The sequence below is a fragment of the Plectrocnemia conspersa genome, unplaced genomic scaffold (assembly GCF_051122295.1).
Source record: "Plectrocnemia conspersa isolate PC_06_02 unplaced genomic scaffold, ASM5112229v1 ptg000011l, whole genome shotgun sequence".
In the NCBI taxonomy this organism is placed as follows: domain Eukaryota; kingdom Metazoa; phylum Arthropoda; class Insecta; order Trichoptera; family Polycentropodidae; genus Plectrocnemia; species Plectrocnemia conspersa.
This window is the reverse complement of record NW_028277175.1, coordinates 11,598,138-11,616,657: the sequence shown is the minus strand read 5'-3', so window position 1 is coordinate 11,616,657 and position 18,520 is coordinate 11,598,138. Positions and strand designations below refer to the sequence as shown.

The following is an 18,520-nucleotide window of genomic DNA, read 5'->3' as shown; positions in this document are numbered from 1 at the left end:
ACCTTAAGCTGGTGATACACAATGCTATTTTCATATAATAAAATATTGTGCTAATTATATAAAAGTGCATTGCAGCTGCATATTATTTCAAACACTCTGAGCAAACAAATATTAAAATGCAAATATCAAGCCATTTAATAATGAGAGCAATAGGAACGCGATGAAATAGTAGACACCTCATGCTTATTTACATATATTTATTTGTATGTTTGGGCTTTGTAATATATTTAGATAAAAATTAGTTCAATCTTAGTAATCGTGAAAAAATACGCAATTATTTTCTTAATTGCACAAAGATAATAAGTGCACGGTCATGGCTAATTGATTCACACTCACAAACCGGTTAGTTTTACAAATAAACGCGTAGGTATTTCGAATAATTTTATGTATGTACAATAAATATTTAAGCTTAAAGAAAATTATGCAACGTAAGCACGTAAATAATAAAATTATAAGTAGATAAGTAATGTGTCAGTATATTGTGAAAGAAAATGTATTCAATGTCACTTAACTAAACTCTTCCGTATATTCAATACCATCAATTTCGATCGTATGATAATAACAAATTAATACGTAAATGACTATAGATACGAATAGTTTTAATTATTGAGAAATCACACCGAAGACTTTAATATGATGTCATAACAATTAGTTAATAGGTGTACTATAATTGATATATTACTTAAATATAAATGTTTTTCTAATTATTATTTACACTCAATTTTACCATAATGTCTAAATAATAAATATGAGTATAATTATTGCTTGATATAAAAACAATTATAGATTAATCACAGATGATAAATAAGAATTTATAAATACAGCACAAAACGATAATTACAAAATATGTATATACATCAGAATGGTAAATTGTTTTAATTATACATATGGATTTTATTACGTATGTTAAACATATTTATAAACCTATATATTTGCATTATATGCTTCCTTTTTAAGTTATGTGGTGGATAAAGTTTTTGCTATTTGTGGAAATAATAGAGTATGTATTAGGTGAAAGATATAATATTTTTTGTAGTTGTTACATAATTAAAAAATATTCATTCACGAAATTAGGTAAATCTAGGAAAACCAAATTAAATATATCTTCAGAAAAGATGCGAGGCCCGGCCCAACTAATATTTTAAAGGCCCTGCAAAATTGGATGAGACAATAAAATCAGTGATATTAAATATTTATTCGATTATAACATGTAATTATTTTACAGAAGCTCTGCGGTTTTTTCCATTAGGAAATTTGGTTATCATTTCATAATAGTCTAAATACGTGGTATCTGTTAATTAATATTAAATGTTGCTAGTTTATTTAGTCGCTCCTAACTCATTGGCAATCCTAGAAAGGTCAAAATTATTTTTAGAACACTAAATGACCTTTCACATACACTCAGAGTCAAAGTTAAAAAATAAAAGCACAATTACTCTGTTCGGTAATATCTTTAGAAAGCACATATCGACATTTTTTTGAGTCATTCTGCTGTTTTCATTCTTAGTTTTAAATTAAATTTGTAGATATGCTTCAGCAGTATTGGTTCTTCTACATTTTCATCATTTATTTCATTTTCATATTTCTCTACAATAATTTTGTCTTAAAACTATATTTTCTTGATTCATATCATTAATTTTCGATAAAACTGAAAAAAATTGCAAATTAAAGAATTGCATTGAAGTAAATTTATTATTAAATTGATATTTTTGTCAAAAACTTTTAATTAAAAATATTCTTCAATAGTAATAATTGGTTGGGATCAGTGGCGTAGCTATGGTGGGGCGGAGGGGGCGGACCGCCCCGGGCGGCACTTGCTTGGGGGTAGCATATTCGCGATGGGATCGTCTAGTGTGGTTTTTAACCCTGAATGCACTAAAACATTTATAAATCCACGAATAACAAGATCTTAATAATTACCAATTTATTATTTTAAGAAAAGCTGATTTTATGACCTTGCGAAAAATGTATATGGGGGGGGGGCGCAATTTTATGGATCGCCCTGGGCGGCACATACCCTAGCTACGCCACTGGTTGGGATTTTTACAATCATCAATAATTGACTTTTATGTTTACAATTTCATCTTTTTATATATACAGGGAAGCTATGCACTTTAATTTTTACAAGATACAATGATAAGTTTTATTTGATGTAATAAAAATGTTTTAAAAGCAGGATTTCATGTACAAACGGGACAAGATTTAAAGTATGGTTTCTACAACAAGAAAATGTAAAATTGCTTTTTCACGCAAAATAACTTAACAGTTAACACACCATTATACTTTCCTACCACGTTGGCTTAATGTATTTTTTTGTGAATGAATAAGTTTAATTAAAAACACTTAGTGTCATTTACATTTCCCCATATTCAGATACTTAACATTTAATACTTTTTCATCATCTTGAACCTCGCGTTATAAAATTAAAATGTATACGTGATACGCATGCTTATTTATTTATACATAAATATATACTGGGAACAAACAAACCGAGAATATTGGCAAACAATCGCACAAACGTCTCAAATGAAGTGTGTCGAGTTCCTGGTAATAAGAGTTTTTTTTATAAAGAAAAAATCATTGACTCGGACATAGTTTGCTTATTAACGACGTCAACTATTCAATTCACATTTCACAAAATCTCAAGTACTTCCATATTCATATTCCGGTTTATAACATCATTAAACTTTGGTAGGATCATTAACACGTTTTTGGGGTACATTAGTATTACACTTATTTACTTTAAAATTTCGACATTAAAAATATCAAGAAGAAAAAGGAAATCTTCACAATAGACTAATAAGAACATTTTACTATGACACGTACTATATATTAATAATACCATGCAACTTTTCTCCTACACACGTTTAATATTGAAGAATATAATATTAAAAAATAGATAATTATATAAGTCTAATTAAACAATGATTCACATATTTTTATTGATAGCGTACTATTAAATGGTAGTTCACATTATGACATATCTATAGCAATTTTGTTGTACTGTATAATTACATCGTTGTCAATTAAATGAATGCGGGTGTTATTCTAGTTACACAATATTTACTTACTACATCTTGATAGAGTATTAGAAAAAATTTACATATTTTAGCAAATAAACTGAATGTGCAAATATTGATTATTCTTTTCATCCGGTAAGACGATTTAGTTATCCAGAAAATTTGTACAATATAGTAGATTTGCGTTTTAAAGTATAGGATTGATTTTTTTTCTTTAAAATTAAGTAAGCAACTGTTGACATTGTTTAAGTTTGTGAAAACAACTTACTTATTAATTAGTTATTGAAATATTTCATTAAATATTAATGAACAAGAATAAATATTTGCTTAAATCACACAAATATAATAAGCAATTAAACATAGTAAATGTTAAATTGTCTATTATTACAACTGTCGTAATAATAAACGTTAAATAAATATTTTCACTGTTTAATCAAATAGAATACAAACTATTTTTATAATACTTTTTCTCTGAAAATATAAAATGACAAGCGATAAGATTTATTCATCTTCAACGATAAAAACAAAGTTTTTATTACTCCTGAAATCGATCTCGATGTTCTAAAATCCATATTTCAAGAATATTTAAATACAAGATCAAAATCGAATAATCTTAATAAAGAGTAAGATAACGAGAGAAATAAATTTTATATAAACATCATTAGAGTTCAAGCTAAGTACATCAATTTTTTATTCTTAAATTATTTGGTTTTGTTAACAGACAGAGAATATGAAAAAATATTGTTTCCATTTCCCAATACATATCTTTGCAAAGCGGAATTTTCAAATTTTGTGGCAATATAAGCAAATCAATAAATAACCATGCTCAGAAAAATTACGCACGATTTTTTAGGCCAACTACGTTTTTAATAAATTTAAAATACGTGTTTTACATTACGCAGTGGAAAATTTATGTTTTTCATTAGGCGCTACATTTTTTCTTGAGATTTATATTATAAAGATTGTCATATGCACATTCCATATGTCTAGCACAGCTGAACTCTGTATCAGGGTTTAATGTGTACGTTAAGGCTAAACAACAATTAAAAAAAATAAAATGCATATAATCAGTGATTAAGAAAATATAATTAGATATAATTTTAAAATAGTAAAGTACCAATATTTTTCGAAGTACTGTTTTTTAATAAACATTTTAAAACAAAAATGCATTAGAAAGCTGAAACCCGTTATCATTCAAAAAAACGATTTTTTATTTTTTTCTGTTGTTTTTTTTTATTTAAAAATATATACATGTCAAACATATTGGCTTAGATTAAATTATTAAATAGTAATTTATTCATGCTCTGGATTTTTTGAAAAGTTTGTTATTCGCTATGTGTAAATATCATACACATAGCAATGATGTTAAACTATCATACCATGCAAAATCATACATATATTTGCATCGAAGGTATCTCAAAGATATTTCCTGATATAATGAACAGGTTAGATCTCAATTTTAACCATTTTTATAAAATATTATTATATACCTATATAGGTCATAAGGGACATCCCATTCCGAATCAATTTTCTCACATTTTTCAACAGCTCTGCAGCGAGTTGCGTCAATCGTCCGATTACACACATTATAATAAATCGAATTTCGTATTCCGTCCGTTACCACGGCGTGCAACAACACAACACAGTCATCTTGTAATTGCTTCAAGATCTAGGGGGGGACCGACAAGGACTCGTACCAGCACCTGACTTCGATGCTTCATTCTCGGGTGTTAAGTCGCCGCCAATGGTGCACTCGGGCAACATGACCAAGTGGCCGCTGTCTTTGTTGTTCATAGTAACGCTGGTCAGTGGACAAGAGCCCAACAGCACCAGTGATTGGCAATCGGCACTAAACGAGGTCGCTTCGGAGCACATATCCAAAATCAGACCTAAGCCCAAGACTGAATCGACGCTGATCAACATCGGCGATGGCGAAGAAGTGCTGTTTTTTAACTTCACCGACTTGGACGAACAACTGGAAAGTGCTTCTAATTACTATGGAATATCGGCAGCCCTTTCGGGGGACATATTGAGTCTGAAAAGTGCCATAGACAGCATGGATGGTTCTCTGTGCAAGAATCATAGCTTGCAGCTTATGAAAGGACTATTTTCCGGAGAGATGTGGGCTATGAAGAGTGAGTATTCAGTTCTAGTTGGTATAAATATATTTAAATTACCTGATGAATTGTTTTATAAATGCCGAAAAAAATAGATAAGGTATAATATTTTCAATAGTGATATTATATATTATTTATATATTAAGTGGGGTATTTAAAGAATATTGATATGTACTGTAAACCGTTATGTATGTATATTTAGTATATTTAATTTATAGGCAAACTTGAAAATAATTGCGAATGAATTATCCGCATTTAACCCACACAGTTTCTCTATACAAAATTTTAGTTTAATAATAGTTTTTTTATTATACAAAGTAGACACTGAGAAAAGCTTCCATATATTTACTTTGAGACTTTAATAAAGCTTATAATCAATATATAATATATGAATGGCTTTGTAAGCTATTTTTATTTATCATCAGCATTCTTAGATTATTATAATATATGCATTTTTTGCATCTTTCTCAACGTTTGGAAATTAATCTTTACTTTATACTTTCTAAAAAGCTTAGACATTTAATCAGGCAACACATATTTTTTCTAGATGCTTTTCAGCAGTCCATAGAGTCCACTTTAAACAATAAATTAAAAATAATAATAATAATTGTTACTACATGTCAGTGGCGTAGCTAGGGTATGTGCCACCCGGGGCAATCCTTAAAATTGTGCCCCCCTATACATTTTTTTGCAGGGTCATAAAATTATTCGTAGATATTCATAAATTTTAGTTTATTCAGGGTTAAAAACCACACTAGACGATTCCATCGCGAATATGCCGCCCCCAAGCAAGTGCCGCCCGGGGCGGCCCCATGTGAATCCAAATGAAATTGTGATTTACTATACTTTCGTCCACCTTTGCCTTTTTACTATATGTTGAACATATACTACAGTGAATGTGTATGAGGTTAGATTTTCACTAATATTCAACAAAGGATTTACAATTTCACTATTCAGTATCAGAAAAACTGTATTTATTCACAAACAGATGTTCTGATACGCTTATTCCCACATGATTGTTACATACAATCGTTCGACAAAATACTATAATATTAAAAATAAATTAAAACAAAGCCAAACTCAACCTAAACGAATTAATCTAAGGAAAGTCGAATAAATCTAATTAGTTTTTGAACTGTTGTGCTTGGTTAATTCGCTTAAGTCAACGGCAGTTTAGAGCAGCATATAATTTCACTAGTGCCTTAGTTTTAATAATATTTTCGCTAGTATAAATATACATCTACCGATGATTTCTGAAAAGATCAATCTTTTAGAATGTTTACTTTTAGTTACAACCTGGATACATATTATATAAATTTTAATAATTTCATCACAAAAATAAATTATCAAAATAAAACAATAGAGAATAGAATACAGATGTATTTACTTTTATTACTTTTATAGCTTTACATTATTGCATCATTAAAATAATGATAAATATTATGTTATTGTCTTAAAGTCAGATTTTTATGTATATAATAGTCTAGCGTCAAATAAATAATAAATTGTATATATTATATTAGTTAATTCAATGACCAAAACTCAATTTATCGTTTTGCTGGTTGCATGGAAAAGATCTTTCAAATAAGAATATAGTACAAATATAAATAGGATTATATTTTATTATAACGTCTATATTTTCCTGAATATTTTAGTTAAACAATAACACTATTAAATTAAATATGACTATGATTCTTCCTTGACTCTAAAGGTGTCTTTCATACTTCCCATTTCTTCCTCATTGACATTTATGATTATTTCGCATAATATTTTATTGCAATATTTGTTCATTCAATACATTTATTTACACTTTAATTTTTTTCTTAAAAAGTAGTTTTCCAAGCCTAATATCGTCGTTAAATAATATATGTGTATGAACAATGGCAATTGGTTATAAAATCCAAGAATAACGTCTATTACAACTACTTATTATCATTGCATTTTTGATATTTAAATAAAATTACTTCTTCCGTTATTTATTTAATATTTTCTATAATAAAATATGTTAATAAAAAAGGTCTATTGATACATTGTTTGTAAATAAACTTTAAATTATTTAAATACACATTTATTATATATATATGTACATACATACATACGCACATGAAGCGATTCTATATTTGCACTATTTATATTAATATTTGTATTGGCTTAGACGTTTATTTACTTTACACAAATTTACATACGCATATATTATCTTATAAATACGTTTTAAAAGGATAATAATGAAAAAGTGGAAATACCGTTAATTGACATACCTAATTAGTTTAGAAAAAATAATAAAATGTAAAGCCTATTTAAAGTTTATTTGTTTCTATTTTTATAAATATTGAAAAAAGTTGTTGCATATATACAAATAGTATAATAAAATCCATTTGTTTCTATGTGTGACGAATGCCTGCAAATGAAACTAATTATATGCACTCAATCTAATTTTTACAAAACAAAATAGTAGACACTCGAGCTGACAACCAGTGGCGCCATGAAACCAAACACTCGCCTTAAATTATATTTGTTTTTAATTTGCATTAAATAATATAAACTTATAAAATTAACATGCCTAATATTCTAGAAGTAGATAAACGGTTTAAATAGAAAGTAAAAGGTCTGATGTTTAATAATGAGTAAAGCTGCGTTAATGTACTATGCAAATTAAGGTCAAACTAAAGTTAAATATCCATCAAAGATTGTCCTTATTCGATCCAAAAACAGTATAGAAATGTAGCAATCGTCCGAATACGTTTTGCTGTTCACACGCATCTTATGCGAGATGAATGTTTAATCGAAGTGGTACGTTACGTAAGGTAACAAATTTGGTAACGATTTACCTTTTATTTATATCAAATAAACATATGCGTAATAATGAAATCGTTTGGGCTATTGCAACAAACTCGATACTAGTTTTATGATCGTTTCCTAAATAGGCGTAACATCTACCTAATCTATCGCACACGTGGTAAAGCGTATTATGACATTTTACTTTTGGGAAAGTGTGATAGATAATACGATAAAAAATGTTATGAATGCGTAATATTTACATTATATATCATATTATTAATAATTCACTGCGTGTGCTTATATAAAGTAGTAATTTACGCTTGAAATAATTACATTTAATCGCTAATTCATAAAAAGTATAATTAACCCTTAGACCGCCAACCAGTAAATTCTTAATTACTCGCTGTACGCCATGCGTTTTTAGCGATATAATTTTTTAGCTACTTACTCTCTTTAACACATCATTACAGCCAAAATACTCAATTTTTATATTTTAAAATTATATATGTATGATTAACATGATTTAAACATTCTAATTATATCAATAAACAAACATTTTTTGTCGTATTGTTGGTAATATGAAGTAAAGAAAACTTATGCACTTAAATCAATTGGCCGGCCCGCGTGGTGGCCCGCGTGCTCACACCTACACACACACGCACGCGCGCCACACTATACAAGCGAACGACAAACAGGGTCATGCTCACACTGAGACAATTTTAATACATAAATCTGCAACGCATTTTTTCGTCGTCTGACCTACATCCTGTTATAAAAATTTACAAATCGACAACATTTCTTAGATGCATACAAAATCACATATATCGTACACAAAAATAACCCTAATACCCAAACCGTTTGTTTTTGATCAATGGTGCTTCCAATTGTTTGTTGTTGAAGGTTGTCATATTTCTTTATATATAATTATATGTATAATTTATAATATATACATATTCTTCTTCTTCTTCCACGGTGCTACAACCGGTGATCGGTTTTGGCCTTTTCACCTAATTTCTTGTAGGGCTTCTAGATATATTTTGAGCTTTAGTATTTCTTCCGCTATTGCTTGCATTTTTCCTGGTTGTAATATTGCGTATTCCAGGTTCCAAAATTGAAGTTCAGTCGTATATCTAGATTTCGATCGTCTAGGTCAGAGGTCCCTAAACTTTTTTGTCTCGTAGACCACTCGCCATGTTTTTCGGTATTGGGTAGACCCCCTGCTTGCTTGATATTGATTTTTTGCAAATTCATCAACTTCAAATCTGTTTTTGACAGCTGGTATCGTGCTACTCACTTTGAAAGATTTCTACTATATGTGTATGTGGATTATTCCATTCATTGAAAGCCAAAAATAAAGTCACCCACATTTACATAACATGGATCTCCAATTTTATTTTTCACTGACATGGACCCCTTGCAGGTCGTCGTCGACCCCTAGGGGTCGATATAGACCACTTTGAGAATCACGGTAGTATATCATTATGTGCAGGTTTTTACAAGTTCAAAATGTATTGCGACCACAAAGCGAATGCCTACATCCTACAACTTACACAATTTTATAAACATATATAATAATGTTTTTACTTCATAGGTACTTTTATAAATAATGTATATGTCTTTATTTTATAAGATTATAATGTAAGTAGATAGTTACTATCAGTGGTTGTTGAGATCCACTTCAGTGGACCCCCATTTTTATTTCATGGACCCTCAAATTTTTTTTCGCTGACGTAGACCCCTTGCATTATCATAGACCCCTGGGGGTCGATATATACCACTTTGGGAAACTCTGGTCTAGGTCATTATGAATCGGGGCGGATTTATTATTTCTTTGTGATTTTTTCGTAATTATTTGGATTTATTCACGTTGGTTGGTTTGCTCCACGATAGAAACCCTCCTCCTTTATCCGGGCATGGGACCGGCAAGAGTGCAACATATCTACACTCCAGGCGGAATATGTAATATATATTACACACACACACATATATATACAATAAATAATAAACTTTTCGACCATCGTGACGCATTGGGGTAACCTGTTAGGTCACGATGGTATTAATTTAATGTAAATAAATAAACATATTACAAATAAATTATAAAATAATAGAACAAGTAAAATAAAATGATTCTACGACAAGGAATCGTTTTTGTTATTATTATTATTATTTAATATTTACTAAGAGTTATTATTGATATTTTTGTAATTATATCTTATTTATATTTATTAATAAGTATTTAATAGTAATTTTTTTATTATTATTTAATTATTACAAACAATAAAAACCAATCACAAAAACAGTTGACAATATTAAAACAGTCGAAATAACGTATAAATATATTCACAAGTATTTACAAATCACAATTATCATTGAAATATTGATGACATAATTTAATTTCAAATCATAAATTAAAGTATAAAAAAAGGAATTTCCGCAATGCGTTTGTGCTAACCCTAAAAGTGGTCTAAAGTAGCACGATCGAAATCGCGCGCAAAATACAAACGACTAAAATTAAGGCGTGACTTTATAATTATATATATGGCGTTAGACGGTAGATTTACTTGCGCATGATATGATGCGCTTGGCGTTGAAAGGATTAAAGCACTAATTATACACGGTGGTCATAGAGGGTAATTATAGAGAGACATAACTTAAATATTTAAATATATTTTTAATTTAAAATGAATAAACTACCATTACGTTGAGTTATGCGATTTATGACTAGTTCCGAACAATGTCAAAAATATATCAATTTTTACCGATTTATACACTTATTGTTTTGTACCTGTAATATCATAATGTAAATCATATATATCATTAGTATCGAATGACGTCACACAGAGTATGATTTATTGATAAAATATCAATTAAATTTAATAGTAAGTGTAATGAACATTTTAGATAATAGCAAAAGAGACCATAGATATGTTTAAAAAAAAAATATTTTTTCCATATTTAAGGAAATCAAATACGTGTTATCTTCATCTAGAGCTTTCAATACACGGCAAGAGTATATTTGAATAGTCTATGAATTGCCTACGTCAAAGGCATAATGTATTATCAACAAGTAATTCAAAAGAATACTATTTTAAGCTTCCAATGTACTAATGACTATATTACTATTATGTCACTTTTTATTTTTTACACGTGTACAGAATATAATATAAAAATACTAATATTAGATATAAAGTATAAAAGGAAATGTTTATTACAATATGAATTTTAATTTATCATTCAGAATATTTTTTAAAATATTTTTGTAATTTTAAAAGGATATTATGAGAGTAAAAGCCAAACTTTGCTATATATTTACAATACCTATTATTTTATATTTGTTTAAGTGTACGATGCTTCAGCAAAATCAGCAACAGGATTGCTCTGGGGAGACAAGTTCCAATTGGGAAATTTCGACGAATGCCTCAGCGTTAAAAGTGACATAAAACAAAATATTAATGCACAATATTGTCTTGCAAATATCATCTATAAGCTCAAAAAACCGATGGGGAAAAGCAATCGTGATGTATATATAATAATCTATTAATATCATTAAAATCATTAAAACATCAATATTTTTTCAGAGATTTGGTCCTAGAGAAGACATCCATTGGGCAATCTGTGCTCCTGATGCTTGCTCTGCTGAACAAATCCAAGAATTTCTATCGAAACTCTTGAAACTATCTGGTTATAACGCTGATGTTTCCGTCCCAGATAATTACTGTCATAGAAATGAAGTAAAAGTCGATAAGAAAGATATTGGTTTTATGTAAATATGCTTAAAATGAGTTATGCCTACTATTTATTTATTAAATTATTATATATATTTTCAGGTCTTTAATAGCATTCTTCAGTTTCCTGTTAGTGACTTGCACGTTTTATCATATTTACGTGCATTATAAATACAGAAATTCTGAATTCAAAGAAACAATTATGCAATCAAGTTTATTGGCTTTCTCTATTGCTAGAAATCTAAATAAAATATTTAGTGTGAAACAACACAATTCTTTGGGGTTGGATGCTATAGCAGGAATAAGAACAATTACTATGGTTTTGATCATAGTTGGACATGCTTTGCTTTTCATAATCGGCGGTCCTGTATTCAACTCTGGTTTTTACGATGAGGTAAGTGACAAATGTCATACAAATATTCATGAATAATTCGTCTAAGAAGCAAGAATGTAAAAAGGCAAAAAAGTAAATTCTTATGACGCATTAAATAAATATTTTTATATATAATTTGAAGGTTTTCTTGTAATGCATTTTTTACTCAAAAGAGTAAAGTGTATTTTGATTACGTGATTTTTTTTGTATTTAATTACCTATTCATAGTTTTGCACTATTGCCTATGTTAAATGTGTTTACAAATATAATGCTAAATTTGGAAGTGCAGTAACCAAAGCTAAACGGATTGAATAATAAAAGTATATTGATCTTCAAATACATATGTACATATATACTAGATATATTCGAAAGATAAATATATATAAAATAATTGACATTTAAAAAATGCATATCAAAGAAAAAATCCTACAATGAATTTTAAGTGCTTAAGTTTTACCATTTACTAAGATATTTACATAATAAAACTAAAAATAGAATATTTGTTAAAATAATTACTTTTTATATATTCAAGACTCTCTCGTGCTTTACTAAAATTTATCGATTGGTTTTATTTCAATATCAATATTATTGTTACTTATAACTATAATAAATAAAAAAAAATTCTCTTAGTTTGTGACTTATCTGATTTATTTATTAATTGATTTTACTCTATATTTTAATATATAATATAGTCTTAGTAATAAAAAAAGTATAGTTTTTTATCCCTCAAGGACTAAAATATACATATCATTAAGGCCGGATAGAAATAATTTTCACCGAGGATATCTTCTTAATGTGTCATTAAGAAAATCTCCAGTAATCATTGGGCACCTAAAGGTGCCCTTTAAGCTTAATTATATGATTATTTAGTATAATTTGAGGCTGTAACTCACTTGAATTTATTGAACCAAAATATTTTTTTTTAATATGGCATGAATTGGTGCCCCCCACATATTAACGAATTTCGAAATGGCACGCAAAAATATGGTGAAAGGGTTAAGACGATTTTTTTATTATATTAGTGTTAAAATATACTGTGAGATGTGTAACTGCATTTTTATGAAGTTGTAAAGATGTGTAGCAATGTATCTATATTCATATTTTTGTTATAACTTTTAATCAGTGGAAATATCACATTTAAAATGACGCCTTGTAAAAAAAAATATTATCAAAATTTTATTTTTACAAATCAGTTTTAGAATTTTTTTTAATACAAGATCACTTGATTTAAATTCATAGTTTTTACAGTAATGTTTGGGTTTTTTTTGTCTCAATTTTATTCTTAAAATCTGTCTTTTACAACACCTTTATATCGACAAAATACTCAAAAAACACTTGTTTATAAAATATTTCTATACATAGGATATTTTTAACTGATTTAAATGTGATTAATTGAATAAAAATTATAATAATGAATTTTTCAATTTTTGTTATAAAAAACACGACAAAAATTCTCAATGTTAGATTTAAAAATTATTGTTAATACTACTGTTGTGATAATAAAATCTGTAAAACAGCTGTAGATATTTTTTATAAAGTACATTTTGTGTGATAGATTTACTTTATCAATGTTTAATGTATATTTATTATATAGTCGCCTTGCAATAATGGTTTGAAACACAATTTACAATTTGCAATTTTCTGTTCAAACCGAAACCTAACCTAAATAAATTAACAAAAACAAATTAATTATTGTTTTAGAACATTCATTGGATCAAATTTCACATTTAAATAAATTAAATCTAATAAAAGTTCAAAAACTATATTTAGTTTTGGAACTTTCATTTGGTCAAGTTGGTATTGGTTAATTCGTTTATGTTCGGTTTTCGGTCTTAACAGCAAAAATATGTTTCGCAAATGTTAAATTGAGTTTTACCGTCAGTTTAGAGCAGCATATAAGTTTACTAACGCTTATCAGTTAAATTATATTTTCGCTAGTATAAATAAATATCTACGGTAAAAGCGTATTGGATATGATTTCACTGAATCGCTAGTGAAAATATATCTTTAAATATATATTCCTTATAACAATAATATTAAAAATGTATTACCTTAGAATAACATAGCTTATAACTAAACCTGACATTTTTATTATAAGTATAATTTTAATATAATCAACTACAAAATCGTATTTACTTTAATTTACAGATGTTAACTAGAGTGGAAAATGCGATATTCCTTAGCAATCCACTGCTTGTAGACACTTTCCTCTTTATCAGTGCTTTTCTCTTATGTCGCCTTTTACTATCTGAACTAGACAAGCGGAAAGGAAAACTGAACGTTTTGCCTATCTACATATTCCGTTACATAAGGTAGATCATCTCGTTTTTATATTATTTATTATATGTAAACTAAACAGTATTGATCATTTTTTCTTAGAGTTACGTCATCTTACATAATCGTGATTGCATTCTATGCAACTTTGCTGACCAAGATTGATCAAGGTCCACTGTGGGACTCTAGAATGGCTTTGGAACAGCAGAGGTGTCAAGAATCGTGGTGGGTCAATATACTCTACATTAATAACTATGTTCAAACGGACAAATTGGTAAGTATTGGCGATGCACTTGTATTATTTTAATTATTGTTAGTTTATGATAGATCTGTGTTTCAGTGTATGTTCCAGTCGTGGTATCTATCCGTTGATACGCAACTGTTCTTCTTGGCACCGGCTATCATATATCCGTTGTGGAAGTGGCGTCGTTTTGGCGAATTTTTGCTACTGACAACAACTCTCGTATCAATGCTTATACCGTTCGTTGTAACGTATGTTAATGAACTCGATCCCACGTTGATGCCATTCTCGAAGTAAGTACTATTATACATTTCTTTGTTATGCAATAATGTGTGGGTTTTTAGGTTTATATTTTCCGGTAACACATCAAAACGAATTGCGACAGAGCCTACGCTATGTGTCAGCTTTATTTCGTAGCTAATATTATTATATATATATTACTTTTTATATTAAAATATAATTTCTAGGTTATGAAAGCTGATGATTTATATTCCTTTTACAAGCATGAATTGCAAAATGTTTGGTAATTAATATTAATACATTTTTTATTTCATAATTCTTTAGCTGTATTCAGAATAATCTCATTTTTTGATTCAATCAACTTGTTTTACATTTGGATCATAAACTGTTATCAGTTAGGTATTGAATAAACAATATATTAACCGGTATTATAGCTCCTATGTACATACCCAAAAGTAACGAGACACGGGCATCTTCGATTATTATCTATTTTCACACTACAGTTTTCCTTTTTATCGTTTTTATTATATTTCACACGATAATTTAGCGTGAAGCTCAGAATGAACTACTATTTGAAATGAAGCAAAAAATGAATGCACAAATTTTTATTTTATCTGAATATATTTATACTGTCAATTACATAGATTATACATAGCCTTATCTATCGGCATCCAAATAAACAATTAAAATTATCATATGCTGATTGTACAACACGAGAGTATATTAGTGACACAATGAACCTATGATAAAAATGAAATTTTAATAATTTGTTTGTTATTTATTAGGTTGTACCATATCGATTTTTTAAAACATTTGCCCTTCCTTGAATTTAGCCAGAAAAATGCATGTCATTTAAAGAAATACTATAAAACTTAATGAAATCGAAATAATAATAAAAATAACTTGTGACAGGCCAACTTTTGCTCCCCCCTAAAAAAGCGGAAATTATGTCTATGATTCTAAAGCAGAAATTCTCGGATTAACCCTTAAAAAAATAATAAAAACAGTCTCTAATCTTTCCCAAAAATATTTTTTTAATATGTCATTTCAGTGAAATCATATCGGGATACATTTTCACCGGTAGATATATATTTTTACCAGTGAAAATATTATTAATATGGAAGGTGTTTACATACTTCATTATTTATTTACATGGGATGTAAAAATATCACAGTGAATGTGTATTTTTTAGTGAAGTTATATTTTCACTAGTAAAGTCCAAATACATTTTCACCAGTAGATATATATTGAAACTGGCGAAAATATAAAAAGACAGATTATAAATGCTTCCCACGGAGTACTAGCAACTGCTACCATATTTTTTTCGAGTTAAACCTCAGTTTTAGATCATATTTACTTCTGATCTCTTAAGGTTTTCGCAGAGAATCCATTTTTCATCGCAGGTAATGTTTTCATGTTGTCTCTGGGAAGTAATGAAGAACAGACTTTAAAACGTGCTATTTTAGCCTTTCGGTGAGCTCGTGCGATACTTGTATGCTTATTTTTTTCACCTTTCCCATGGCATTTAGATGTCGTAAAACAGTTGCAAAAATCCGAGAATTAGCTTAAAATATGTTTCTCAATATGTATTTAGGTACAGTAAGTGGAGGATTATTTACAAAATTTATATCGCCAATACGAAATTTCTTACACTTCTTTGACTAACAGTACCCTCGTCAAATCCAAAAATTATATTTCTCGTGATCTGCGCCGCTGTGTTTCAACAACTCGTACAAAAAATAATACATAAGTCTAATGTCTAGCATAGGAGCCCAAAACACTAAGCAAAAAAACACAACACATATGTTATTTACTACGAACATTTTGTACCAATTATAAATATAATAAAATATACTTATAATAAATCATTTGAATACATAAATGAACGGTATTTAATTACTTGTTTTATTATAACTATTTCAATGAACTCTGTATATTTTTTAATTATACCAAAATTTTTTTTTTCAGAGAGGTAATCGACGTATCTGTAAACTTCTATTTCAAAGAAGCATACATGAAAACTCACATGAGAGCATGTACATATTTCGCTGGATTGAGCTTCGGATACATATTGTACAGAATTCAGACTTCTGGGTATGTTTTTTTTTTAGAATCACACTTCCACATATTTCCACTATAGTAATGTTAATGTTGATCTATGTTACAGATACAAAATGCCTTTAACCGTCAAGGTCTTTGGTTGGATTACATGCGTGATCGGTATGACCAGTTCCATATTTACAGTAACAGTTTTCTTTCAACCGACCTACATATATAATCCACTGGATGCTGCTTTTTACAACTCTTTACATCATGTGGCGTGGGCGATAGCAAACGGTTGGCTGTTGATAGCATGCGCCACTGATAATGGAGGTAAAATGGTAGGAGATTAATAACACATAAAAATAATATTTAATATGTATAATATTTTTTTAGGTTTTGTGAATGAAGTATTCACGTGGAAACCTCTAATACCACTGAGCCGATTAACTTACTGTGCCTATTTAGTCAACGGATTAGTGGAGCTCCATAGTTTAGGAACATTGAGGAATTCGATTCATATGAACATTTATAATTTGGTGCTTATATTAATCTATATATTTAATCATTCGTAATCATTATTTAATAATAGTTTCATTGTTTTAGACGGTAATAACATTATCGCATGTTGCTCAAACGTTTGTTGGAGCTTTGTTAGTCTGCCTTATGTTTGAATCTCCTATTCATAGAATTGAGAAGATACTATTGAACTCGTTTGGTAAATATATCGCAAATATTGATGTCAATTGTATTTAAACGATTATTTAATATTTTCATTTTTATTTTAATAGGAATGCGAGGGTCAGAGAATAAGTCATAACGAATAAAATACGTCAATTATGTCGATCGTGGAACATCGACGCCAATGTACCTGATACTTTTATAATGTAGATATTAACAAGTATAAAATAAAAGTTATAATATAAATAGTCAATGTTTCGAATTTATTATTACTATTTTTTTCAGTTTCAATAGCATATAACAGACAATTAAAACTGAATTAATCAAAATAGGAAGACAAGAGCTAAGTTTGGTGCAATGAAGAAATATTGCGTTAAGAATGAAAAACTGGGATAAGAATTCTAATACCCAAAAAAGTGACAAAATGAAATGTGAAATTAACATAGGGTTATTCTACTTAATACACTTTACAAAGCATTATCAGCAGTGCTGCACAACAGGCTTCAAAAATAAGGCGAAGCGATAATAGAAGAACGACAAAACGGTTTTCGATTAAATAGATTCACTATAGACCAAATACATTTCATCTGACAAACAATCGAAAAATTACACGAATATGATAATAAACTAATTTTTTTATTCAGTGACAGGCACTTGTGTGTGGACTAAAATAAAGTATAGGATGATCCAATTAAAAAAAACACACAAATTTAGAGATATCTTCAGATTTTTTTAATAATCAAACATTTCATGTATTTAAAAATAACAAATCGCCAATACGAAATTTCTCAAACCAAGCCCTACACTTCTTTGACTAACAATACCCTCGTCAAATCCCAAATTTCTGTTTATCGTGACCTGCGTAGCATTGTGTTTCAACAACTCGTACAAAAAGTGATACATACATATATCTTTTGTCTATACCATAATGCATAGGAGCCCAAAAAAGTAAAAAAATAAAGCACAAAAAATATATGTTATTTACTACAAATATCTTGTTCCAATTATGGTTAAGGATAAAAAAAATATCA

The 18,520-nt window shown here is 28.6% G+C and overlaps 1 protein-coding gene across 2 annotated transcripts; it reads left to right on the top strand.

Moving 5' to 3' along the window:
* Nucleotides 1–4,741: 4,741 nt before the first annotated feature.
* On the top strand, nt 4,742–17,818 carry LOC148229526 (nose resistant to fluoxetine protein 6-like). Of its 2 annotated transcripts, XR_015811508.1 has the most exons (13): nt 4,742–5,155; nt 11,257–11,435; nt 11,494–11,678; nt 11,743–12,034; nt 14,162–14,325; nt 14,393–14,561; nt 14,628–14,821; nt 16,737–16,862; nt 16,936–17,141; nt 17,205–17,347; nt 17,415–17,526; nt 17,600–17,695; nt 17,775–17,818. XR_015811508.1 is itself a non-coding variant. In XM_088198790.1 (12 exons), exons 1-12 carry the CDS (start codon nt 4,765–4,767, stop codon nt 17,626–17,628), a joined length of 2,190 nt encoding a protein of 729 aa, XP_088054916.1. In that variant the 5' UTR covers nt 4,742–4,764; the 3' UTR covers nt 17,629–17,742. The 2 variants fall into 2 exon arrangements, 1 of the variants encoding a protein (XP_088054916.1); XM_088198790.1 differs by lacking the exon at nt 17,775–17,818 and having other exon boundaries at nt 17,600–17,742.
* The last annotated feature ends 702 nt before the right edge of the window (nt 17,819–18,520 follow it).